The sequence below is a fragment of the Ixodes scapularis genome, unplaced genomic scaffold (genome assembly GCF_016920785.2).
Source record: "Ixodes scapularis isolate PalLabHiFi unplaced genomic scaffold, ASM1692078v2 PGA_scaffold5__190_contigs__length_132052651, whole genome shotgun sequence".
Taxonomy (NCBI): domain Eukaryota; kingdom Metazoa; phylum Arthropoda; class Arachnida; order Ixodida; family Ixodidae; genus Ixodes; species Ixodes scapularis.
This window is the reverse complement of record NW_024609880.1, coordinates 131,120,336-131,148,059: the sequence shown is the minus strand read 5'-3', so window position 1 is coordinate 131,148,059 and position 27,724 is coordinate 131,120,336. Positions and strand designations below refer to the sequence as shown.

General features: G+C 50.3%; 1 protein-coding gene across 1 annotated transcript in view; it reads right to left on the bottom strand.

Moving 5' to 3' along the window:
- The window catches only part of LOC8031895 (dual oxidase), a 196,980-nt gene that overhangs the window by 30,613 nt on the left and 138,643 nt on the right, over positions 1–27,724 (bottom strand). The window contains exons 9-11 of the mRNA XM_042294047.1: positions 17,550–17,628; positions 15,105–15,201; positions 6,483–6,655 (exon numbers count right to left, since the gene is read on the bottom strand). Of these exons, the coding sequence (XP_042149981.1) occupies positions 6,483–6,655; positions 15,105–15,201; positions 17,550–17,628 (349 nt within the window). The remainder of the gene's footprint in view (positions 1–6,482; positions 6,656–15,104; positions 15,202–17,549; positions 17,629–27,724) is intronic.

The window sequence follows — 27,724 nt, the reverse complement described above, 5'->3', positions numbered from 1 at the left end:
GTTAACTCTTCTGTAGTACGCTTTGCGAGCGAACGACTTAGATGTTCTATTGTCCGACGATGTTTTTTTTTTTTTTTTTTTTTTTATCGTGTGGGTATTTTGTAATTACGCTAGCGCACTTGAACAAGGTGGACGCACTTGAACAGAAACGGATGGCTGTCATGGGACCTTCGGCCATTCAGAATCTATTAAGCTCACTATTTAGGAAAAACATTAAAAGTCATAGAGCATATCTGACAATTTGATGATGTAGGCGTTTTTGTTCGCCCCCCCCCCCCCCCCCCCCCCCCCCCCCCCTCGTACAAGCGCAAGCCTCACCTACACAGCCAAGTGGCCCCAGCGGGCCCTTTGGAGCGTGAGCGGGAAGCCCTATCGAGTGGACAGCCGCGCAGGGAAGCCCTCGGCTGGGGAGACCACGAGCGCCCCGCGCCGCCTCCGTTTATCTGTTAGCGCAGATTGGCGTCCAGGTGTGCGCAAACAGCGCCAGTCTCGGCGCGGCCCGTCGGCGATGGGACCGGGCGGCACCTCCGCCTAATCACGCCGCCGTCGCCCAAAGCTCAGGCACAGATGGAATCGGGGCCCGGCGCTGTCACGCTAATTACGGCCCGCACCGCCGCCGTCGGCCCGCGGCCGGCCCGGGGCGCCGTCATTAGGGGCCATCGTGCGTCTTCGCCGACGACGTACGAACCGCCGACGGGGCACCGACCATCCCACGCAGGGGTACCCCCGGCAGAAACAAGAGCGGGGCCATCTAGAGAGCCCAGAATACAGAGAGTTTCCAACTGCTCGATCGAAGTCACGTGGTTGCTATTTGCAGTACGAGCTGGAAGCAGGTGACCAAAGCGTGTGTGCAAACCTCTCCGCTTTTCCGCTCGCTTTCCTCCTCGATCGCCACGCGAAAACGCGGCGCATGCCCGATTCCCACGGTCTGACTCTACTGGCGATTTCGCAGTGTCGACGCCGCCCGTGCGGCAGAAAAAGACGCGGTGCAGGCGGTGGTGCTCGACGCCACAGCCGCAAAATCCCGAGCAAAATGGCACCGTGCGAATCAGGCTCTAGTCCCGACCAATCTGCGCAGGAGGCGTCCACCGTTACATCGCAAACACTCCCCGAGGTTCGGGATCTCTCGGACCGAGGCGCTCTACTGCGAACGAACGCGTTGCGTGCCGCCAATTGGCTTCCGCGCCGGCGCCTAATTGCCAGATTCGGGTCGACGGCAGCGGCGGGCGTAGTCGGCGCAAAGCAGGCCCCGATGTATCGTTTACACGTCGGTATTGTCGGTCGCGGGGCTCGAGCGGCAATTCGTGACCATTAGACGCACGCCTACGTGGTTGGCTCGGCCGCGGGGCACTCGCCAGGCTGCGCGCCGTGCGACGCAGTGGCGGACAGTTGGCGTTAACGAGCAATTATCGGCTCCTTAAACTCCTCCCTCGTCTTCTTTTTTTTTTCTTGCGTGAGTCAGCGAGTAAATCAGGTTAGCGAGCACCCTGACATCTTCGTTCGCTCTGCAGGGTGTCACTGTGCACAGACAACGCGAGGCAGCGTCACCACACGTCAAGTGCTTTAATGACACCGGTCAACGGGAAGGCGTGGCGCTCGATCCGAATTAAAGTGCTCGGCACTACGCGACAATTACGCCTTGGCTCATTCTTGTTAGGAAATCTTCGTAAACTGCTCATTTCCAATACCGAGTTTCCCGTTTCTGAGGGGCGCTGGTAATTCCTTATTTGCATCCGATGACTAGGAAACCCCGACCTCACTTTGAGGCCACTGTGCACCCTGTTCCTGGTGGCCCATGCTTTGGCCACCTACAGTCAGGGGCAGCTCGAGAAACCCCGGGCCCGGCGAGTTCCGAAAATCCTAATATCGCTTCGCAGCGAACCAGACTGCTGCCAATAGGGACGCCGAAGAGCGAAGCAACAAGCGCGCTGAGAAGAAGCCCCGCGTCCCTTAAGCTGACTATTACTGAAAAGAAAATATCTCCGTAAAGCGGGCAAAGCCCAAAGCTCGAGCCGCAAAACGCTCCTTTGGGTCTCTCAGAGCACTCGGAAAACAAATTGGCCCAACCTGCAAACGGCAACCGACTAAAAACAAACAAAAATAAATAAATATATAAAGATTACGATGTGAGACATCGTAACCGTAACCCAAACCGAGAACTGCGTTAAACATAACAGCATCTCGCGACTGGGAGAAAAGACCTGCGAGGAAAAGGTGGATCTCGCGCCATGAGAGGCCCGGGCACGCACAATTTCTTTTTGCTCTGGACTGAGCGTGCAACCGCTATGACGAGCTGCTCAGATTAAATCGCTCGTGATACCAGAGGCTGTCGGAGGAAGTTCTTACAAACTGTGCAGGATTTAAATTTGTTTCAGTCACCGTGATCGGAACGAAACCGATATTAGAGAGTTTTGGGGAACCGTTTTTGCACGTCCGATACGCTACGATGTGCGCATTGCGCGTATGGGAGTCTTCTGCGGTATGGCGCGTGCGCAGTTCGTACCGGAGGGCCCATCATCGTACCGTATCGGAAGTTCAAAAACGGTTCCCGAAAACTCTCTAATTAATTAGATGTTAACTCTAACCGTAATGTCTTAACCGGTAACCGATATATTATAACGGTTCAACATTATATTTTTCAGCAATAATACAGCGAAACATGTACGATGATCTTCAGATGCCATCGGAATTTTCAGAGAGCCAGTGTTGTACGCGTTCCTCAAGAAAATTACCGCAAGCTCGTTCCTCGTTCCTTCTGATTTCTGGAACGCGTTCCCGTTACAAGTTTCGTATGTGAAAGAGGAACTCGTTCCGTTACACTTAGAAAAACGGAACGCATCGTTACATATACGTTACATTTGTATTTTGCCGATTATCATATTTTGTTAGAACCAAGTTAAGTTTTCTTCTTTTCTTTTTAAAGTCTATGCCGTCAAATGGCAACATACGCATTTGAATGTCGTGATGGAAGGGCACCAGGAGAAGAAAACAAGCGGAAGCAGGGTTTCATTTGTTAATATATTCATCTTTAAAAATCCCAGGTTTTATCCATATTCGTATTTGTGGTGGGCGATTCAGACGAGCCAAACGTACTAGCCTAGATTGCACGAGCGTTTTACAACAACTTCCCACGTTTCAATCTAACCAAGTCCCTGGTTCGAACTTAACAACAGTTGCTTCTCTATGTTGCTGTCCGCAAGACGAGCGGGTGGAAAAGAGGGTAGGGGTTCTGGAAGGTCAGCCTTGAAAACTGCAAGTCCTTCATTGTGAAGGTTGGATTCTTTGTTCAGTTTGAAGGTGGGAGACGAGGGGAGAAACAGTAAAGGTTATTTTTTGTGTATCTTTTAAGTGACCAATGTTCGGGATACAAGGCTGCGTTCGGTGTCTGGTAACCTGTTCTCTTGATGTAAGTGTAGGCCTCTTTGTGGACGTTCAGTGATGGCTGTAGTCGGACTTAGATTTCTGTGTGTATGAGGATTCGTTTAAACAGAGAAAGTAGCTACGTTCGAAACGGTCCTCTTTCTGCGTCTTTTCTTTCGACTAAACGTTTTGCTTTTTGCACCACAGCCTCGAACACTGAAAAATGAATCGATGCCCACTAGCTCTTCTGCACTCGACTGTCACCGAGCGAGGACCACACAAAATAAACCCTGAGATAAGTAACCAAAGAGTTAACGAGATCCTGCTCTTCGTAAAGATATTGTTTTCGTACTTTTGGAATTTTCCTCTTGGAAATAAAATAAAGATTACGTCACTGGACGAAAAAGGAACGCCGTTCCTTTTACCGTTCCAGTAAAAATGGAACAAGTTCCCGTTCCAGTTCCACCGACGCAAAATGGAAAGGCGGCGTTCCTTCGTGCTCGCCTAAAAAGAACGTGTTCCAGGAATTCCGTTCCGTACAACACTGCAGGCAGCACACCGTCTCCACTATGCTCACGGCGAAAGCAGCCGGGAAAAGGAACAGGCGGCGAAACCGCGTGTTCTTTAGACGGCGGGACGACTGGGACCGGGCCGCCGTGGACGGTGGCGCCGGCGGCACGCTTCCTTCGCTACGCTCTATTACATCTTAATCCGGCAAACGCTGCCCCCTACAGGGCTGGTGGGCCAATGAAGAGTCGGAGCCAGGAACGCCACAACGCACCACGGATGGTTGATTCCCACATCTAGAATGCAATTCCTTTTTTCGCGGTATTATCTTCTGCGAAGGAACGTTACTGAAACTTTGCTTAAGGAAAGCGTCGCAATGTTTCGCGTTTCAAACAAATATTTCTCTTAAGCATGAGACAAGCCGCATAGTCTGCTCGCGAATAGAATCGTTTCACTGCAACCCCGGTCTGAAGGACGAGCGCCTAAAAGACGTTATGATAACAACGCGAAAAACAAACAAAACAACATTGACTCAGTTTAGAGGTTAAACTGGCAGAGCGCCAGATTCTACTTCCTCTAATACAGCCCCAATTTCCAGGATGAAACTCTGCAACGGCGTCTTCGTGAAGGTCATGTGGGACCAGACTGAAATGATGAAGAGAAGTGGACTTATTATGAATGAAAGTTAGTTATCGGTTTTGTCTTCTGCAGGTCATATATTACTTATGATATTTTCGCCGGAAGTGAGCCCAAGTCAGTAAAATATGATGGAAGATCTAAAGAAAGAGAAAGGAATTGAGAGTATTAAAAATATTTACCCGCAATGTAGATAATATTTGATAAATAAGTTGTTTTCGGTGATTAATGCCTGAATGAAAACAGCAGGCAGCAAAACATTGTTTATATATTCGTAATCTTCGATTATCGACGCATTTATTTTTACATTTCATTAACTAATCCGAGGAAGCGTTTCTCTGCAAATAAAATTTCAAAATGTAACCAAATTGTGTTTTTAAGAATGTTCTGACCGATTCCAAGTTGTAAAGAAATTTCGGAATGCTTTTCATCGTGTATGGTTTCGATCTGGACGAGCATCGTGCCGGCGTGCGATCGCGCATCCCTGCTGGGTGAGGCACTCGAAGATTCTACAGACCAGCCGTGCTGCCTTGTCTAAGCTTCTAATCTACAGCGTAGATACATGTCGCCTCTCTGAATGGTTGGCAAGCATCACGCTCTCTTTATATTCACACACACACGAGTGTTTATGACTCCGAGTACTTTCGCCTCGCTGACCCTTTGCAAAATATCAGGAATTGCTTCAAAGTTCAAACCGTTTATTAAAATACTGTTGCCAAACGTAAAAAAAAAAAAGAAAAGTAGGCAGGATGATTTTTTTATTATTTGCTCGTTAAAAAAGGTATCGGACCGAAAAAAAGAAGGCGGCTTTTAGGGGCGGCTAACCGGTAACTATAAATGGAACAAACCGAAACGAAACTTATTTGAAGAAAAAAGGGTAACCGTAACTGAACCTTTCTATTTATCGCTTTCAGTCGCTGCCGAGCGTGAGGTTTAGCGGGCTGACGTGATTCTCAGTATCGTATCGCAGACTTGATTTGTTTGGCTGCAACGTTTTTTTCAGCCGCTTAGAGTGTGCGGCATCGTTGACGTTGCCTCCCATTTCTGATCGCATAGGTCACTGGGTGTATTGCCATTGAAACTCGCTGTTTTTGCAGAGTGGCCTGGCAATGCTGGTGGCGGAAAAAAGGCCGCCATCAAAATTCCAAGGCAAAATGACTTGCGGTCAAAAAAATGAGATTCTAGTCGGTGACAGATTAAGTGTGAAGCACCTCCCACCTCTTTCCACTTAATTAAGCGGAGCGAACGAGAAAACGCTGAAGAGGAAATCGCTTCCTCTCCAGCGTTCGCTCTGCTAAAGTGGCGAAAGGTTTGAGAAGGGAGGAGCTTCCGTTCACTCTAAACATATCATCGACTACAGGTAGGTTTTGGCCGGCACAGTCCCGTTTTCGAAGTGAATTTCTGCCGTCCCGTTATTTCTTCTCAATGAAGTCTCACGCACCAGTTTTTCTGGGAACTTGCGCGAATAGTCGTGAAATTACTGCTAAGCGTGTAGGGAAGAATCTCATAAAATGCGTAATGCTTTTTAAAACAATAAACATACAATAAAAATGTGTCCTTTCGTAGAGTGAATTCAGAGCTCTTTCCGTGGTTCCATCTGTCAAAACGTTTTGTCCGCACAGACGTTTGTCCGGGAAACTTTTCTATTTTACTATATCTGTCATGCTTCGGTTCTGTTGAAAAAATGAAGAAGAATGGTGGTTGTGTACACAACTAAACAAAGAATTTAGGAAAAACGGGCATTTGTACAGTGAACTGAATAGTAGCAGAGCTTGATCCCCCTCCCCCCCCCCCCCCCTTTTTTTTTACACTGCAGATTATGGTTATTTTAAGCTTAGAAGGGGACGTATAGAAAGGATGGAGGAAAGTGTAGAATTGGATAATTTTGGGTCGCAATTTAACCTGAGAAGTGGAATAGTTTTTCGGCTAGGTTTAGGTTACCGCCAGATTCGTCCGACGCAGAGAGGAACTGAACTGACCTCCGGGTTGCTGCGTGCCAGCTTCTCGTTGATCTGCGTCCAGGTGGTGATGGCGGGGAGTCCGAAGTGGCGGCGCACCGTGTTGTAGTCCGGAAGGCCGTTGTCGCGGCCGCGCATAATGTCCAGCGCCGCCAGGTCCCTCCGAGTGAACTCCATGGGGCCGAACAGCTTGTCTGCACGGGACAAACGCTCTCTGATCGGCGAAGGGCTTCCGCGACGCACAAGGGCTCTGACAGGCGACAGGAACGCCCTGTAGATACTGTGCAGTGATTTGTATTTTCTTATTCCCGCTCCACATACGCTTTCTACAGGTGGATTCCATGTTGGCTGTTGCGTTCTTGAAAGTTCCAATCATTCTGGGACCCAGTCCCGATAGTACGTAGCCTTGTTTCTATATTGATTTACTTCAAAGCCTGAATCTGCGATGGTTGCTGTCGTAGCCTCGGACATTTTGCGTTGTGTCTTGGCTTCCCGAAGGCTCGGACAGCGGGAGAAGGCACTGAGGTCACGCGGCGCTGGTTCATTAGGCAGGAATCGAATCTCTTTTTGCTCACGCAGAAGGTAAGAACCAGGCGTCAGCATACTAAAACGCAATACAAAGAAAGCTCGAGCTCTTAAAGGGGTTATGACACGAAAATTAAACGGATAGATTATTCTTGAAATGAAATGCTCATAGGCTACTTTGTATTTACTCCAAGTTACGCGATTTTTAGAGCTCTGGTAATTGCAATATTCAATTTACGAATTTTTTTTATCATTTTCGTCTGGCGACCAGGCAACACTGCCCAAGTTAGTCACACCATGGTGTCCATAAACCACGTGACCATGAACACTCTCCCATTCTAGGCGCCCCCATGATCGCCCAAGCTCTCCTCGTAGCGGTACGATCAAAACCGCTCACACAACTCGGTAACCCGAAAGCTATTCTCGCTCTCGCCCCCGGCTGGTTGACCTTCCACCCTGCATGCACCTGCGAGACATCCCCGGATAACGGCGACCACAACGAGTTCGTCCGTAACTCGTTGTCGGTGGAGCTGGTCGCCAGAGGGTCGCAGTCAAAAGGAACAGCTTCCAACATCTCTTGATAGCAATCACTCTCATCGCTGCTGGGATCAATGTTGAACGCTTCGACAAGGCGAGCGATGCCGTAGACGTAATCGTCACGGACCGCATGCTCGAAACGTGGAAGGTAAACGAGGAAGCAAGGCTCGAGACGCCAAGACAGCCAAGTCTGTGAGTGCGTGCAAGGAGACACCGCGCTGGAGGCTGGTTACGTAGCTAACCTCCAGCTCCGCCCGGATTTGCCCCTCCGAGGGGCCCGCATAAAAATCGATTTATCCACGAAAATATCGCGCCATTTTCAAAACAAATTTAGCAGGATTATAGGAACATACAATGGGTCCTAGCAGTACCGTTATCTCAGATTCTATTTTTGGCATGTCGTAACCCCTTTAATAATGAAAGCTGCTTTCACTGCACGACTCAGCTTGCGGGGCGACTGCCTTCCAAGATTTGATCCCGTGCAGCTTGCTCTAGGCAAGTTAAGAGCAAAGAGAACACAAGTTTCGCACTTGACCAGAGCCCGTGTCGCGGTCGACTATCCCCGCTAAAGGTGTATTCATTCGACGGAATAGCGTGCGGACAAGTTCCTTCAAAACCCGTGACGTCACACTTTCTCGGATATATAGTAATGCGTAGTAAGGTTCTTGGTGGTAGATTGAATGTTCTTCCTCCTTGGTGCTCCGGAGGAAGAAGCTTGTGTTGGGCCTTGGCAGCAGTGAGCTCGTTTAAAATTGTTCATAGACTAAATGGAAGAGACTCGTACGAATGAAAAAGCAGATAATGAGAGGAACGGTACGCAGGTTTGGACAACTCGAGCGCGGACTTGGCCGCCGTCGGTGAGGGGCTCGTATCACCCTGACGGTTCCGAACCAGACCTTTGTCTTGCCTGCGCTCTCATTGACGTCAGCCTGTCCCTCTTTCCCCCTTCCTCGTGAGGGTCAACGTTTTCATCCGGCTCCCGAGCCCATAAGGGCGAGACGGTGCCGGGCGTAGGAGGCGCAGTCGAGGCTGGCCCTCACACAACACCCCTGGCACTCCGAACACCGCCTCGAGGGACAGGTGCGGAAGCATAGCGCCCCAGACACTTCTAGGGAGCCACAAACGGCTCTCGAAACATACAAAACTTGAAGCGGTGGCACTGGTCGACCGGGAGAAAAAAGAAAAAAACACTAAAGCCGAGGTCCCACTGCTCATGCATCATACAAGAGAGAGTCCGCATACAGATTCGAACGCGAGTCACAGCGAGATCCGTGCTTCGAATGCCGCTTGGCAATGAGTTCAAGGAGGAAACTTGGGCGCGCGGCATTCGAACCAGGGATATTGCGGTGGCTCGGGTTTGCAGACTGCCTTTTGAATGTCGTATGAGCAGTGTGCGCCCGGCTTTAGGCAGATAGCCTTCCCAGCCGCAGGCAGCTGAGTGAGACGCGGGCCGCGCCCTGGCTCACCCTGCCACGGGATGTTCCCGAGTAACGCGACACCCGCCTCGCTGGGGGTTCTCCGCCCCACGCACAATCTTCTCCCGCTCAAGGCTCGTAAACGTTCCGGAGCCTTACATGCGCGTGCCTGGCTCGAGCAGAGGACAAAGCCAGTACGACCGAGAAGACCCGCGTATGACGCCGTCGTTAGGGAATCCCCGACTCGCCTCGAGCGGCAAACGCCCGAACATTGATCCGTACACTCGCTCACGTTAGAGCCACTCTTAGCAGAAACCGATCGCTTTATGCCGCTGTTCCACGAACCATTTTCTCCTCTTCTATACCCGTAATGCAGACAACGAGAACGCCGCTAGCTTTGCTCACTACCAGCATGTGGAGTCACTGAATAAGTGCGGCTCGCAGTATCGACCCTCCTTTCCTCGACTGTCTCGTGGGCACCGAAATTTTGGTGCTCAGTGCGGAGCGGGCGCAATCGGCGAGAGTTATGATTCTAAAATGATACTTCCTCAGCTTTGGGTGTACGGTGCCAGGAAGCTCAGGCGTTTCTCTCTTTCTGGCTGCTTCACCATTCCTGGAGGACGCGTCTCCTGTCATGTCAGAGCTTCAGAGAACCGGCAACAAGGATTTCACCGTGAAGTGTACTCGATCGATATGCCTGTACACTTTTTTTTTAACTTTGAGGGACACAACAAAGGCGCGAGGGCTTGAGAGGTGCTTGTCCAGGGCTCTGTCTCGTCCAGCGGGACAGAGCCTTGGATCCGCTGCACGCTCCGACGCTACCTACGAGCTCGGGCTCGTCGTTCTTTCTTTGGTCCACGGTAGCTAAAGACTTCAGAGTAACAACGCTTCAACCATGTTCCTAAATAAACTAATTGTAGCCAGTTGTCTGAAGCTTTCATATCGCAGAAAAGGCTGTTCTGTCCTCCATGAATGTTAGAACAGTCCACTATCGAGCAATACGATATCGCCCGAGGTTCCTGACGTCGTATAGAAAGCCGAGAAAGTCGCATTTTAAACTCCTAAGTACCGCCAACCACTAGAACATTTAGTGGGTCCAGTTCACCGCGAGCGAAGATGAGTGTGGAATTTAACGCCACGGGTTCCCAGACGTTGTTCCTTAGATTTCTCACTGCGTGAATACCCCATTTTACAAATATCTGCGACGCTAGCAAGTTCACAGGCACGAGCGCGTAGTTGTCAAAAGCGCCTCCTACGCTTGAGCTCTCGTCAAACGAGGATTCTGCTGAGCTTGGATCACGCGCCGGTTCCAGTGTCTGTCCTGTAGACATTGCTTAGATTGACACTACCCTCGTGCCAGCCGAGCGTCCGAAAGTCCCGATTTGGTTGGCAGCTGAGCTTGACGAGGAACGTAGAAAATGTATGTTAAAAAGCAGAGCCATATATATATATATATATATATTCGTAAGTTCTATATACATCCGTAAGTCACGCTGCCCATTCCACTGTTTCCCCTCATTTAAAATCTCGCAGTGGGTGAAAAGCTACCAGTCAAGCGTCCTCCGTGAGTTGTCCTTTTTTTATCCTTCTAGCACGACGCGAAATTGAGACAATTCCTTAGAGTGGCTCTCGAGTACGGTGACAGACCGGCGATACCTGCACGTGCCATAAAGCATACAAGCATCTGGAGTTGAATGCATCCCTTTCGTTTTACGAAAACCGAGTGGTTGGAGCCACCGCGAACTGCGGATGCTTATACTCCTATTCTGAATTTCGCTCTCAGCACAGGGTAGTTGCGGTTTTAATGAATATCGAAGGCAGCGATTTTTCTTCATCCACCGTTAGAGCAAAGAAGGGGAGCTGCTAGTAAGATCTAGGCCCGATAGGTGAATTTTAATTGCGAGAATTGTCGATGGACCGAAGCCTTTTCTTCTTCGTCTCGCGCGAGTGGCCCCGATGAAAGGCGGTGCCGGATAAACGAGTGCGGGACAAACCTCTGCGCGCTCCGAGAGCCGGGCCTGATTGGCCGAGCCGGACCGCCGGGCTCGCCGGAGACCGATCATTAACGCAGCCAATGAACTTTGTCCGAAACTCGGAACGTTGCTTGGCTTCTCAATTAGACGCGGGCGCCGCTGCCACCGTTGCGGGTCTCCCGATCGCGGTTCGGGAACGGGCGCACGAGAGGGGGCCGCTATCAGCGGCGGGCGGGCGTCGCGGCCACACGCGGCCACAGCGGCCGTGCCCGGTAATCAGGCGCCCGTGCGAGCTGGAAGCCGCCGACACGCCCCGTCGCTGCGCCGGGGGCCGCGACGGGCAGAGCGGGTCCCGCCGCACCCTCCTGGCGGGAACCCCGGGCTGCCTGGAAGGTGTCTTGGACCGGTGTCCTACCCGGCACATGCGTCCAATGTAACCTCCAAGTGACAAGAAACTGCGTCAGTGGAGCCGACGTGTCGTCGTATGTCTGGTAGAAACGCTGGCGAGAAAGTCGAGCGGACGCGAGACCCCGCTTGCCTTTGTCACCAACTCGTGCCTGCTTTGGTTTGCATCGACTCTCTGGCTACATAGCGGCTTGCAGGATAGAACGGGCGTCTGCCACATCCACGTCAATGCTGAGCCAGGATGGCGGCAGGCAACGGCGTGACACTCCTATGACGTCATCCGGCGGAAATTAAGGACGCGGCAGTCGGAGACGCGCCCGAGGCACCTAAACCCGGGCCCTCCGGTTCGAAGGGGCGACCGGGGGTCTGTTCCCGGAGTCTGACCCGTGGACGAATTGACACCCAATGAATTCAATTTGGGGTCATCCGGACCTTCGAGATTAATGTCGACAATCCCAGTGTCGCATGGCAGTCCCCAAAGACGCTGAATGGCCCCTCGTTTAGATTCCCGCAGAGCACTCGTGAGAGCAACCCTCGGCGAACGACGCAGCTGGACAATCTTGAACGGAGCTCTTTGAGCCCTTTGAGCCATTAGGGAACGCGAGGCGATCAGTGCGGAGCTATACTTGAAAGTGTTCTGCCCAAGACAATGGCCGAAAGCATTTTGCGCCTTGTACGTAGATTTATCTCGGCAGTCTATCGGAGTGCGTTTACCTTACGAATAGGGACGCACGAATTATGTGCCTGAGTCCCGTGTATATGAAGTGTGGAACTATTATACGGGGTATTTCACAAAACGTGGGCCATGTCGCTCCTGCGAAAAGTACGCATCGTACAGGAAAGGTTGATATGAGGTAGTATCAGAGGGCCTTTTTTGTGAAAATTGATAACGTTAGTTGTAATTATGTTTTAAACTGCTTTTGAATAATTAACATTTCAATTACTCGAGTAGATTCGGATTTTAGCCCGACGCCATTGCCGCTATATTTAGCTCTGACCGAAGCTCCGCGAGCAAAGGCATCCAAACATTGCTGCCATGCTGTTTGCTTTGACCAAATCGACTGCCGCAAAAAAGGGGCGTATTTTCCAACTACTCTCAAACGTGCGCACATAAACTCGGTCGGGCTGTATAACAGGGTGCCTTGCAAGGCAACATGTGCAGTGCAGACGCGCTCGCAGTAATTACATTCAGGGGATTTCCATTGGGAGAAAGGCAAATCCGTGTCAGTGACTCGTATCTGCGTCCGACGGGTAATTAACCACTTCAAGGCCAGTTCCGTCAGATGATTAACCGCGTGCCAGGAGCCAGAAAGACCTGTCCGAGGAATGTCATCCCGATAGCGGAGAGAAAGGCCTCCCGTCCGGCAACCTTACCTGCTGGTCACTTTCTCTGACAGAACGCCACGTCGTTACCGGTACGCTGCACCTGATCGGGACCGACGGACCGAATGGCGTCCATTGTCGAGCTTCGTCATCGACGCACGCGCTAAATGTTGGCCTTAAGGCGCCTTGTTCCGAAGGCCACTTCCCGCGGACGCTTGTTTTTACGTCGCGCGGGATTCTGAGTTGTGTCGCCTGATGGCGAAACAAACGCCCTTCCGATATAGATAAAAGCGGTTAGAGAAGCGTTGCATTGATAATAAAGTCGTTGCCAATCTTCACGGTCAGGAGTCCTGTTGCTAGTGAGACAAAGGCTTCAATGATCAACGACGGGTAAAAAAAAAAACAATCTTTTGTCCCGTGATCCAAGGTTCGAGGACGCGTGATGCCGCGAAAGCGACCACCGCCAACATAACCGCCGGCTCAATCCTTGCTTCAAGGGCGACACGAGCTCTCACTGGCGCGCACAACTCTCGCGTACTTTACGAAAATGTCATATTATCGAACGCTTCTAGTTTACCGGTATAATTGTTTTGCTTACTTTGACACAGACAATTCCAATGAAAGTTTTTTTTTTTTTTTTGCGTGTGAAATGGTTTTTGGTGCATGATGGGGATAAACAGCTAAAAAAACGCGGACAGCGATTAAGAAACACACACGACAGGACAAAGCCAACAGATTTATCTTGTCGTGTATGTTTCTTAATCGCCGTTCCCTTTGTCTTTTTTTTAGATGTGTATCCCTATCATGTACAAATACTACCAACTGGCCCAATTCACCACCTTACTGGTGTTCGCTGTTTTCCTAACGAAAAACCAAAAAGAAAAAGAAAAAATGAAAGACGTTTACAAATTTCTGTAATACGAAATTAGAGCCCAGCTCTTGGGGTATTACGATTTTGCGATATGCCGTGCTAAACAATTTGAGAAAGAAATATATACAATTGTACAAATATGTATCACTCTTTTCCCATACTGATTGTGCACTCCCTCCTCTTCGGCACCCTCTCCTCCTCCTCCATACCCTTCCCTTCTACCACGGCTTCCCCGCTAAATTTAGCTGGAAAATTGATGCCACGTGACCTCAACATCAATCCAATTTCCCCGCTAAATTTAGCGGGGAAATTGGATGCCCCCCTAGTGACGCCACTGACTAGGAGAGGCATCCACATGCCGCGCGGCGTGGAAGTTACATCACCTGTTGCCGCCTCAATTCGTCAGCGACGACGGTACAGGCTCGTTGGCGCCACTTCTTGAATTACACAGCAGCTTACGCACTTGCTGCGAGCACAAAGTGTATCGAGCTTAGATTATCGTTGACAATAGTTACTAGATTTCTCGTTCGAGCGTTGTATTTCGTTTACCGGAAAGACGCAGTGAGCTTTGGCGTTTTGCGACAGGCAATCTTATGACGCAATCCTAAACCCCTCGCGGACGAGGTCAGATTGCAGCCGCCAACTATTTCCACGTTGCGTACGTAAGAAGCTGAGAGGCTAAACGAATACTTCTTAGAGAGTGGATATCACCCCAGAACGCTGCCCCCGCCAGGGACACACCTGTTGCGTTGTGGGCGTTTGCATGCGCCACCGGCGTTGACCACCGAATGTAATTTTCCCTTACCCTCAGAGGGAATACGGTACACAACCTTCTCGTCGCAAATAGGTTGGTAAGGTGGATGGAGCAGACTTTGGGGACACGGTTGTCAATGACCTTTTGGCATAGTTGCGTTAGGCGTGTCTTGTGTGTGTCCGTTACTATGTGTTTTATTCTTTCGTGTTTCAGGTCATCTGTGCTAAACTGCTCAGTGCTCATGTACGTCTTTCCTCCATGCTTCAAATAAAGGGATTCAACCAATTCGTGATGTCGATTGCAATGTTGATTCTGTTTGTTTCTCTTGATTACATACTCAGAAAATGAAGCAGTCTACCGTGGCTACGTGTATTATAACTTGTATTCAACGCTTATCACCGATGCAAAGTGTTTCTATAATTAATCTATTCCACTATCTATAATCAGTGACCGACTAAGAATTTAATAAAAGCTCCGCCTTCGGCAAGTGCTCGTTATCTTCCGTCGTGCTTTGACTGCGCGTGTGACGATGTGTTATCAGAGGCAGAATGTTCGATCTGGAAGCTGAACATCTACTAAATTCTTAACCTGACACCGACTACCGCAAGATCATTCGATACTACATTTGGTATTGCTTTGGTTTCAACTGGGCAGAAACAAGCGTGTCGTCTCAGTCGATTTTACTCACATGCAGGGGGCACTAGCTGCTGTTGAGCTAAGCACAGCTGAAAAGGCGCGTGTAAGTGGTCCGTTGAGACCCTTCGGTCTCAATGGACCAAAAAGCTGCGGCAGTGAACCAAGTGTGGTGGACCGCTGCGTTTAGCTGGGGAAGCAACGCACCTCGGACGTCGGAGCAGAGGATCTGGTCTTCCTTCTCGGCGATCTGCGAGGCCATGCCCAGCAGGAATTCGTCCACGCCGGAAGCCGGGAGCACCTCCTGGTGGGCGAGCGACGCAACTGAGCTCTTGCATATCCTTCGCCGCGCGATCATCTGCAACTCGCAACCGCTTTCAACAAACGCCCCGTTGAGAGGTAAAGGTTACATACAGCTTCTTCCTTACTACACCAGGGGATGGCTGAGTTCGTCGTTTTAGTCTACATGCATCAAGATCTGACCGCAGCAGGAAGCAAAGTATCAGCGCACAACGCACGCGTACCAGGTGCTCTTTTTTAGTCACACAACCGACAAAATACAGCAACTTGAAATACAGCTAGCAAAAAAAAAAAAAAAAGGCGTAGATGTTTCGTGTTCATTGGCCAAATGTCTATGGTAGCCAACGAGACTTCGTTACTGTAGTTTGGAAGAATAAAAACACGATGAACCAGGACAGGCGGCTATTCTCTTTCATTTAGAATCAATATTTCTTCTAAAGGAAAGGAAGCTGTCATCTGTCCTCATTCTTCGTGTTTTCATTCTTTCAAACCAATGTATCTCAAAACATGCTCACGTTAATTTAGTTGCTTTTGATCTAGCGTCCCTGTAATATGTCCTCGCCCGAGCCACGGACATATTTGATAAATTGAGACTGGTTGGCCGTCTTCGTAATTCAGCATTTGTCTTCATGTCTTCGGCATCATCGTCTTCATGACGGCTTCCCCCAGCTTTCGAAATATTGTTGCGAAAAATCTTATCTTTACAGACCATCCTATACAACATGACCTTCGGAGCTAAGCGTGTTCGTTATATGACGTGTTTTTTGTAAGTATAATGAAGAGTTTATTACTTAGCATATGCCACTTCAATCGAAGCGTCTAATATAAAAACGCAGCACTTGCGGAATATCTCCGATTCACCGCTGACCGCGCCTAAGCACAGACGTCGGGAAAGTGGAAATTAGTCATGATACTCCAAAAGCAAGAGTGAAGCGCGTCCCGAGAATGCTTTAATATACCTTTAGCGAAATTACCCAAGCACCAAGAAGCGTGCTGCCAGTCTATGCGAGTGTAGGTAGACGCGCTGCACGCGCTGGCGGCTGCAGCAGTAACTGTTCTAAAGCGAAAGCTTAAAACAAATGACATCTTCCACGCCCGTCCCTCAACGCCTTTTTTGGGTTATCTTGGAATATTTTGTACGGGAAAGGGCAAGCTCGAGCGGCGCGTGTACCTACAATCTCAGCAGCATTCTCAATGATGTTTGGATAGTTTAGCAATAACTTTAAAGGGCAACTCCGGTCAAAAACGAAACCAAGACAGATGACTGGTATCGCTTTAGCGGCACGACATAGGATCACAGCCGAAATATTAAGTCAAAGTGAAGCCGCGTACTCTACTGCTTTTTAGCGGGTGGCAAGCGGGTTATAGCTTGTAGTCAAGCAACGCTGAGCGACACGTACCGCAGCACCCCCATGACGTCACGTCGCGGTGGTGCCGCGGTTGATTCTGCGCGTTGTTCAGTGTACCGCAGCACCACGGTGACGTCACATCGCGGCCGTAAATCTGATAATCAATGTTGCCATCCTTGTCTACGAAATAGTTTCGGTTTTGTCGTAGACGCCCGAAACCAAACTTCGAGGCTCAATATTCATAAAACTATACGCAACATCGCGAGAAAAAAAGAATTGTAATTCATGGACACTGACTGAGCTGAAAACAGGCGTAATCCCGAATTCGAAAGTATTGACCGGAGTATTTTTAGTTAGTGCGCCAAGTTCCCGCAAGCAGCTTTCATAGACTCCATTACTAGAGTGTCAGCTGAGATGAAGCCTTCATATAAAATTGCGTAGTCACTGGGGGCATTAGAAGGGTGGTGAAGTCCTTCAGTTGTCCCTCCTCCATCATCTTCTCAGTGACTACAGTCGACATCTGTACACCCCTTGTCACCTTAACCTGAACCGGAGTATCGGCTACAAAGGCGGCCGAATAACTTGTGCAGATCTGTTGGACGTGCGTTCGTGCAGCCGCGTCTTTTTGCGGGATTGCCTCTGCAGGGGTTCCTTTTCGAAGTGATATGGAGTAAAGCCACTCTGTCCTGGGAAGAGGCGCCATTCATTGTTGTGGAAATGCTCGAGATACGTGCCGCGCGCCACTTCTGGGAACATCATGGTGTCTGAAGTATAGCACAGTGCTGCGCTGTGCCGCCATGATCTTCCCAAGTGTTGCACGTTGCACGTGCCTCGTACATCGACGCATCTTGAGCTACTTTTGAAATACGAAGGGACTTTAATACATATTAAGCGTGCCTTGTTAAGTGCTGCGGTGTTCGAGAAAAAGGGGTGACACTTCGGGGGGAAGCCCCCACAGCCTCCGTGCCTGGCGTGGGCGTGTGGGATATGACGTCCCTCTTACCTCCGAGAGCCACCAGGTGGAGCAGAGACGCAGGGCCTTGAACCCGTTTTTGGTGTCCAGGAAGTTGCAACTCCGGTCCCTGCAACGACGGGACACGCGCCACACTTCACAGGATAGTCGCGGAAGAAATTATACAGCGTGTCTTGCCAGTCGAGCAAGAAGTCTAAAACATAAACTATGCCGAGCATTTGATCCGTGCTGCTGCGCCTGTACTGGAGCGAGCTTCCCAAGCATTTATTTGACAGCATGAAATTGCTTGGAATCCGTCGGGAACAGCATCTACAGTCCAGAGAGTGAACCCCTGCCTTCCGCTGGCGTCACCTTTTCGTTGTTGCCACTAGAGACTTTCAGTTCGAAAAACACGGTGAGGACCGAAACTGTATGTTCAATAACTTCGCGAAAAAAACTTCTTTTGGCGTAATGTTTTGGATACTATATCGACGATGTGTGTTGGTGTGTTTAGCAAATTTTCAAGCAAATCGGGGACCATGAATAAATCGCCAAAGTATCCCTTTCGGGCTCTTTTTCTTTTTTCGAAAAGTCTTTTTTGAGGATAAGTGGGTAAGGATAAGTGGCATGCTTTTTTGTAGCTGAAATCAGCAAGTTACCAGGCCAGGGGCATCAAAGCACCGTGAGATTGATGATGTATTGCCTGACCTCTGGGGCACAACGTTTTGTTCAAAATGATGCTATTCCGCTATTCCTATTTCTACATTGCTAATCCGAGTCGCTATGGTGGTGCAAAACGTTGCACAACAACAATTGTAACTGCAAACTAAGCTTTAGACTGAGGAAATCTTCTTCTGAAATGATTGGACCTGAAGTGAAGGCTTGCATCACTAGACCTCCAGCCCCGAGTTCCCTCCCTCCCATCAGTTTCGTAGGTTGACGGAAGCGGGAACTTCAAATACACAATAAGAACAAATAGAAAGAAGAAGTACTTCTTTTACGGCGAACACCCCTTTCCCTTCTGATGGTTCGATAGGGAATGGCACGACTTCGAAACGCCTAGATAAATGCTCACTAGCATCCATCTTTCTAGCCAATCACACCAACACTTTGGCAAGTGCGAACTGCAAATCCGTGCAGCCCCTAGACACCCACTCGATCACGGAGATGCCCTGTTTATATAACCGCTTACGCAGCCGTAGAGGCGCAAGGAGGCCTGTTTGCTTCCGCGAAACACACGTTCGAAGGACCCGAGGTAAGCGCGAACGGCGGTGCCGCGACTACGAAGGGCCAGCGGAAGAAACAAGCGAAGCGGTGGAGCGAGAAGTCGGAAAAAAAGGGACGCCGAAGCATTAATCTCGGGTATCTAACGAGGCGCTATCTGTCCATTCCCAGCCGGCTGTCCTGGCAACAAGCGGCGCGATAACTAAGAAACACGGAGCCCGATGATTAACGCCGGCCCATGGCAAGCCGCGAGGCGGGCCGGCGAGCCCGGTCAGCGCCCCGAGCCGTTCGTGACGGCCGGCGGACGACGCTGCATCGGCCACTGCGCCGGTAATGGATCGGCCGTGCAAGCGCCAAATTGCCCGGACCACCGGGGCGACGTGCGAGGGCCCCGGACGCGTCTACCGCAAGCCTTCCTCCAGACGCGCGGACTCGGCTGAACGATCCCGACATTCGGCCTGAGCCTCTGGCGACACCCAACGAGGACCCCATCTGGCCACTGGCACGGGATGTGTTGAAACATCGGACACGTTTTTTAACAGTCTCCGGATCGCACTACTTCGTCACTCAATTAGTCTCACGATGGAAAAGCTCGCGCGGATCAGGAGCTCGACTTCTTACCCTGCTAGTTTGATGAGCGCGAGCGTTGTTCCGGTTTGCATCCGAGCAGTCGCTACCGCGTACCTGCGCATGCTGAAGACCGCAGTGTACCAGTCGTGTGCGGCACTTACCTATAGCGAACCACGGAGGCGCGAGTCGTCGAAGTTCGACTATAAAATGGCATAGACGGGGTCGTTCCTCTCAAAAAGCGGAAAACCTCTCGCGAAATTCCACGACGTTTAGGGTGAACGTCGTATACGACTCGAAACGAAGGACACGCATCTCCTCGTAAAAAAGACGAGAAAAAAATGGCCGCAGTGCAAGAGGTTTGGGTTTTACACGACGTTAAACCCTGATTTTGGGTGGAAAGGGAAAAATACACCGAGGAACAGACACAAAAAAAAAGGAGACAGACATTGTCTGCACTGCCTTATTTTTTCTTCGTATCTGCACTGCATGTGTGTATTTGTACTTTTTTTTTTTTTTTTACCGCCGCAGTGTAAGCCTTTAGCCTCCTGATGCAGCTCCTCGTGCCCAGTTCAACTGAGAACGGTCGACCTCCACGGGGTCGCTGACTCGTGTCCTCCAGCCAGAATCGCCGGCCGAGATTAGGCCCTGGCTAGTGCGGGCCGCCCTTCGTCGCCCTGGCGAGAACAGCCAGGAAGCAACCGACCAGAGGAAGACGATTCAGAAAGAACAGATGGAGGGCCACCGGGCACACAGATAAGAAGCGAGCGTGACTCCGCAACACCGGCCTCACGTGCCAGATGGGCAGCTCAGATTGGAAAGAAAGCGCAGAGCAAACGCCGCGAGCTGGACGTCTGGACGCTCCAGGGTATCTACCTCGGCAAACTGGGCATGCTCACGTTGAACGACAAACACAGACCAGATCCCTCATCAGCGGCCACAGAGCTCCCGTGTCAGCATCTCTTGCGTACGAAATAAGCCTATACGTGGCTCTAGTCAAGGATCGAACCAGCGGGCTGCATAGACTGTGATGTACAGGTTTCTAAGTCTATGGACTCGCAATCAAGTCCAAAATCTTTCCTTTGTTGACCATTCTACTGTTAGACAACCGCCACATCCTATCGTGCAATAAAAAGAGTCCAGCGGTTCATGACTGTTATCGGCAAACAATGGAAGAATGCATTAATACTTGGGATGGCAGCTTCCAAAATGCTCGTTTGTAGAATGTGTGTTCAAGAATGTTAAGAATGAAGCACAAAAATAAGGGTACGAAAGATTACTTACTGTAAAACTTATACTTTATCGCCAACATGTGAACATTTAGTTTCGCCCATTTCATGTTGTAGGCTCTTTCATCATTTGTTCGGTATAGCCATATTTTGCAACCCACGATAGATACTGGAATCCAAGTTAATAAATGTTCATAAGAAGAAACACGAAACCGAAAAAAAAACGCAAGAAAGAAGGGAGGACATCAACTCAGAGGTTTCAAGTACTGTCGTAATCCTGCTGAAGTATGGATGAAGAATAAAGGCAATGATCACCACAGGCGCCATCGATAACTCCGCTCGTCAGCACAAGGGAAACTCGGGACGGCTTTTCGGAGGCGCAGTGAGGGACGGCGGGTGAATACTTTGTCACCTTATCACTGGGGCGAGTGTGTGTGTACCCACGTCGGTGGCTCAAGGGAGTCCCGGGACACTTGGGGAAACCCTCTTGGGCAGATAAGCGAAGTGGGCCAATCTGGTCGCTCCGAGAGTGCCGCTTTTTAGGATTGAGCTACGGGGTAATTAAGACCAAAGGGGCGTAGCAAAATGATGTGTACGCATACGTCAAGGCTGTTGACTATTTCGTAGTTGGGCGTCACACCACCAGTTAAATACGTCCTAATGCACCCCAGGGGCATTAGGACGTCCTCCTTCCCAAGAGGAGGACGCTGCAGCTTAAGGGACGGCGACACCAGTCCCCACACGATCGCAGCTTCAGAGCTACGCAGAATGAGAATTCGGCATCCGTGCATCGAAGAATCGGCCTTTTCTTTTTTTTCTTTTCTTCTTCTCGCTAGCCGGCCCGGACTTGGTAATCTCTTTGAAAAATGCGTCGTTGTCAGTGGACATGGTCGTCGCCCATTAGGGACCCTTAAGCCCAGCGCCCTGAGCATGGAATTTACGGTCGTCTCGCGTGGCTGGGCACTTTGTTGCACCGCCCGGAGAGGAACCGGCCGCCCTTCCGCCTGGCCGCCGGTCCCAAATGACGACGCGCGCTGAAGCGAAAATGGCCGGCGCGACCGCGGCCCCTTTGACGGCGTCGTTCGCGGCGCAAAACGTTGTCGCCACTTAGGAGGTTACCCTGCCGCCAAATTCCGTGCGCGCGGAACCATGTTTCAGCCGCTCACTCCTGACAGGAAAAAGAACGAGCGAAAACACGCGCCCAATCTCGCGCTGAAAACTTGTATCGGTTCTTCCTCGGGGGTTCCCAGTGCTTAATCGCGCGGCGCGCCGGTCCACTCTCAGCCCCAAAGATCACTACTACGCTTAGGTCCATCTTCCGATGAACCGGGGAGGACGTACGAGCCGTCCAAGCCAATCCAACGCCGCGCGCGTGCCACCTCCGGGAGGGGCACAACGAGGCGCGGCAGTCACGTGACCCGCTCACGACTCTCGATTGGTTGGGACGACTCGTAGCGTCCGCCGCGCTCCACCGCGAGCTGGAGTACGTCAACTGCCGTAGACGAGCGCGCTAATTAATTCCGGGGCGCGTACAAGTGGCGGTGACGCCGCGGGGATCGGCGGCAGATCCGCGTTCACGGGCTTCGCCAGTAGCGCCGAGAAGACGAGGCCTGCGCATGACGTCATGGTTAGTGAATCCACGACTCGTCCGGCGAACACGCCGACGCTCTACGAGAGCAAAGCGACAAACGTCTCCCCGGCGTCGCTGCCTGCTCGCGTCGCGCTCCTGGTGAGACACAACCCGCTGGCGCGGAGGCGACGCGAGGTAGGGAGTCGCCGCTGCCTGGACCCACGAGTAGTGACGTTCAGGGAGGAAAGGCGCGGGACTCCTCGGAGGTGTGGGCTTCGCGCAGCGGTCGGGCGGCTCATTAGTGGCCGCTGCCGACCGCGTGCGCGACGACGGCACGGCCGGACGTCACCCGGCGTCTCTCCGGGGCGCCCCTCTAAACGCCGATAAATAAAATTAGGGCCGGAAAGCGCCACTCGCCGCTGTTTCGACGGCGTGATTGTCGGGCCGAAGGCTGTCTCGGCCGCGGCGGCCCAGCTCGCCGGCACTCCTACCGTAAATCATAGCGCCGCCACCTGTGCCGCCACGCCGACTGCGCCGGGAGCAGCGATCGCTCGTCGTTTTTTCTCACGCTGCTCGCGCAATCGAGCGACCGACAATCTAGGCGGCAGTGACCGCTCTGCTCCCGCTGATGACGCGCGGCCAAGCCGACGCTGCGCAACCTAGCCGGACGAATTCGGTGCGACCGAGCAGCTCGCTCGTAAGCCTGCTTTCGGCCGGCCTATCCATCGAACGCCGACCACACGCCACGTAGATGCGTGCCAGGTCTGTCGACCGATGGAGTGTTGAGAGCGTGGCTTTCCCGCATTAGAGTCCAGCTTGCGGTGAAGCGGGCTGCCGGAATGCGTGGAGTCTTCCCTCACGAACCCGTCGCTCCCTTATCGCGATCTTATCGACGAGGTCATTAGTCACGACCTCGCTAAAAACGCCAACTCGGCCGAGTCGCTGAGAATTTTCCACGCGGCCTCCTCACGCTCCCAGTGCTTTGAACCCACGGTGATGCAACTTCACCGTCAGGACTTTCGTAGCATCGACCGCGCGCATCAAGTTTATAGTTGAGCTTCCAAACACTCCCGTGCCTATTCCGGACACAGTCTCCCCTGAAACTATATTTTCAGTTCGTGGTGGTATACTCCCCCACGTGACTCGCTGTTCAACATAATGAGTACAACGATTTTCGCACCTTACAATTTCCGCACGGATTTCGGATCTCTTGTTCCCCGCGTACAATACCTTTTTGGAGACTCGCGCCTGCTCAAATTTTTGTCTTTTCTTTGACTTCCTCTGCCTCCTTCACTTAAAAAGCACTAATCGCACCGATTCCGTCCTTTCCCGACGACCTCGAGGCTGCCATCCTCACGGTTGAGGTCGTCGGGAATAGCCATATCCGGTCGATGTGCACGACGTCGTGCCTACAGCTTCATTCATATCAGTGTGTACAAACTGATAAATCTTTCTTTTGTTAGATTTCAATTGCGTTTGCGAGCCGCGTGATAGACCAAATAGCAAACGATACAGAGACGCGAGAACGAAATACTTCAGCGACATGGTCCAGCACTGTGTGTGAACAGGAAGACGTTGATCTGTGATTCTCGAGTGCGTCGTGCATGCCGCTTCCGTACTTCCAAAGTGCTAGTCATGCACGCTTGGAGAGAGCACATGTCTCCGCTGAACTCGTCGGGGCTAGTAAGAAGTACGCGGTGGACAACGTGGCTTTCAGCGACCCTGGTCTTGTTGCTATTAAGCTAGGCTCTTGTAGGGAGACTGCCCATAAATTCACCTGGCATCCGTGGAAATTCAATGCGAAGCTTTTAGAAGATGAAGACTTTGTGGGCGGGGGGGCGAGAGGAACTTAGTGAATTACATAGCGTAAACGAGGAAGGGTTTGGATCAACACGGGACTTGTTTAAACAAGATATTAAGATGAGTGCCATCGAACGACCTAGATCGCTAAAACGCGCCTAAAGAAACGAAGTAAAAGAGTTAAATTCCACTGCAGGAAGAATGCCTATCACCCGGCGTGTTCTCGGATGATGTCAGCAGTTTGAAAAATCGCCTCGAAGCTCTTGATACCGAGCGATATCAGAAGGCCACGGTGCGAGCGCGGTTAAAGCGATTGTCAGTCTACGAAAAGAGCCGTGTGCATAGAAAATAAGCATGCAACGACAAATAAATAAGTGAGAAATTGTATCAAGGAAGTGTATCCTGGGCCCTAAACTCGTCAAACACAAAGTTGGAGCTGAAAGCTCGCGGAGCGCGCCGATTGGACGCCGGCGAAAAAAGCGCCAAGTCATCGTCGGGATAGTTCAGTCGGTATGTTCGGTGAACCTCAGCCTCAACTTTGGGTTTGACGAGTTTAGGGCCCCTGGGCCCTAAACTCGTCAAACACAAAGTTGGAGCTGAAAGCTCGCGGAGCGCGCCGATTGGACGCCGGCGAAAAAAGCGCCAAGTCATCGTCGGGATAGTTCAGTCGGTATGTTCGGTGAACCTCAGCTTCAACTTTGGGTTTGACGGTTTAGGGCCCCTGGGCCCTAAACTCGTCAAACACAAAGTTGGAGCTGAAAGCTCGCGGAGCGCGCCGATTGGACGCCGGCGAAAAAAGCGCCAAGTCATCGTCGGGATAGTTCAGTCGGTATGTTCGGTGAACCTCAGCTTCAACTTTGGGTTTGACGGTTTAGGGCCCCTGGGCCCTAAACTCGTCAAACACAAAGTTGGAGCTGAAAGCTCGCGGAGCGCGCCGATTGGACGCCGGCGAAAAAAGCGCCAAGTCATCGTCGGGATAGTTCAGTCGGTATGTTCGGTGAACCTCAGCCTCAACTTTGGGTTTGACGAGTTTAGAACCCCAGCGAAAGACAAGTTAATGTACGTTTCTTCGTGGATTATTACAAAGAGCTTTTCAGTAATCGCGCTCCAAAGGTAGCGGAGTTTCAAAGTCTGCTTGCCGCTAAGGCCGAAACTACAAGATGAACTAAAAGTAATATTAGAGCTGCCAATTGCGTTGTGCAGAATTGAATAAGCAATTCATAATTTAAAACCCGGAAAGTCCGCCGGCCCAGATGGTTTAGTAGGGGAGTTTTATAAAATGTTCAAAGACAAAGTGTCACGGCGTGTTTAGAAAAGCATTTATCCTGGGAGTCTTGCCTCCTTCCCTTTCTTTTACATACGCGATTTTCATCCCCAGAAGCGATGACCCCGCAAAACTCCATCAGGTTGAATCCTATATACCAATAACGCTAGAAAATGTTGATTATAAAATATTAATGAAGGTCTTGGCGGAACGGCTACAGTCTGTAATAAGCGTTAGTGTCGGCCCGCACCAAACATGCGGATTTAAAGGCAGAAGTATTGTTGCGAATGTGCAAATTGCATGTACAGTATTCTAGAATGTTACGGTGCTATGGAACGTAGAGTTGCTGTCCTACAAATTAGAAAAAAGCCTTCGATCGTGAGTCCGACAAAATTCTTTTTTCCATCCTAGAGCATGTTCAGTTTTGATTGATGGTTTGTGTGCTACAAGCCTTGTGGCGAACAAACATGTAAGTGGACGTATCCGCCTTTTTCTTTTCCGTGTGGCAAGCCCGTCCACTTTCGCCACTCCTTTTTTGTATCTTTTTGGAACCGTTTTGTTTAAGCATCATACGTAACCGTCATATGCGGGGGTTTTAGTTATAGAAGCCAGCGAAGTACGTATTTTGCCATACGTGGATGACGTGGGCAGTTTTCGTACAGACCAAGAAAGTGTGAAAGCAGCTGTAGAGCAAATTGAACTGTTTCGTAAGAATACGGGTAGCTCTGTTAACTGGTAAAAGTGCTTGGGTTTTTGGCACGGCCATTGGCCTTTAACGCGGCAAGTGTTTGAGCGCATTGAATGGGCTGACGCCACAGCGCGTTATCTGGGCGTGCCGTGGGAACAGGGCCGCTCTAGCGATCAGTTCTGGCGCGACGAAACTGAAGCTTTACGTGCAAAGGCTCAGAAGCGGAGAGGTAATACTGTATCCATTTTTGCGCGGGTCACGATTTGTAACACGTTTTTAGCTGCCAAGTTGTGGCACATACTACAGGTGGCGCACTGTTCAAGAATCAACATTCAACGTATGCATCGGGTACTCGCGGTTTTGATTTGGTGCTCTACATGGGAGACAATGAGTCGAAGTACCATTTTCCGTCGGGTCAAAGATGGTGGCCTGCGTCTCTCACACTTGTTCGTTAGGCAGCCTGCTTAGCCAGTTTCTTTTTTTTTTCGCGATCAAAAATACCTTTTTCACCGTACTGTCATCCAATCGATGATGCGCAGTGTTTTGCACGAAATTATGGTGGCTTCGTATGAGGACGTGTGAGGATTTTTTGGTGTTCACGAGTACATCCAGGAAGTTGTTGGTTCTCATCGTTTCTTAGCGGCGCGTTTTACAACGCTGTATTTGGCTGATGTTCCGCGAAAAAAGGTTGTCAAAGGATTTAATTTATTCGTTGTTTCCGGTTCCATTGTACCGATTGTCGTACAATGCTGGCCCAGGACTGAATGTATTCAAGCGGGTAAAAGAATGATCGTCCTCGCCTATATTAAAACGTTTTTTTCTTGAAACTGCACAGTGAAACTTTCCCGGTTAAAACATGGCTAGCAAGAGAAAGAGTACCAATCGCGTGGTCAACGAACGGCGTCCTGTGCAAGAAATCGGAATTCATCGAGCACGTATTTCTAAACTGTTGGGACGCAGTTTTTTCTCGGATATCCTTCGAAGAACCCCGAAACGCCTCAGGGCATTCGTTTCCTGTCCGTCGAAGAAGAGGTTAATGTGCCCTACGACACGATAATGCCTTTGGGCCTGCACAGTATTTGGCGATCTCGTGTGGCGGTACGCCAGGCAGGTATAAATGTGCGCCCTGTGTTCAAGTATTTTGTTGAACATGTGTGCTTTTTGAGAGAAGCGTTCAAGGTGCAACCGCCCCTTCCTGAGTGGTTGCTCGTTCTCAGAGAGCTGGCTACGCTCAAAGATTTTTATCATTTATCAACCAAGCTGGCTGATTTTTAATCTTTCACTGTTGTTGGTATTTCTATTAAAATCAGATTGATTTTGTTGTTTCATGTATAGAATTACACGAGATAAATAAAAAGAAAGAAAAGAAGCCTTGCGTGACTTCGTCAGTAGCGTGTTTGGCTCGCAGCCGAAGGATCGTCGGATCAGATCCCACCTAAATTTTTTGAAAAAATATCTTTTTTGAGGAATGAGGAAATGAGAAAATGGTGTACACAGGAAGCTGAAAGTCAAACAGTCTTCTCGCGTTCTTTTTTTTTTTTAAGTTCTTTTTACCTAGTACCAGATTAACACAGAATCGGATCTTAATTGACTCTTCAAACTTTCTGAGTACGATGTCACATAATTAGTTACAGATTATCATGTGCCTATTTTGATTAAATGTGTTGGTTTATTGATTACCACTGCGTGTTATCTTTTGGGATAGCTCGTGCCCGCCTTTGTCGTTTGTGTGAACCATGACTGCCCTTTCGTTGTTCGCGATTATTTTGGTGCATGGATCACTTCTACGGTTTTCTGACCGTTTCCTTTATGTTATACTTTGCACTTGCTGTTTCAAATGTAATGAACAATGTTCTTTGTTTTTTTGTGTGTTTTTTTCCTAAT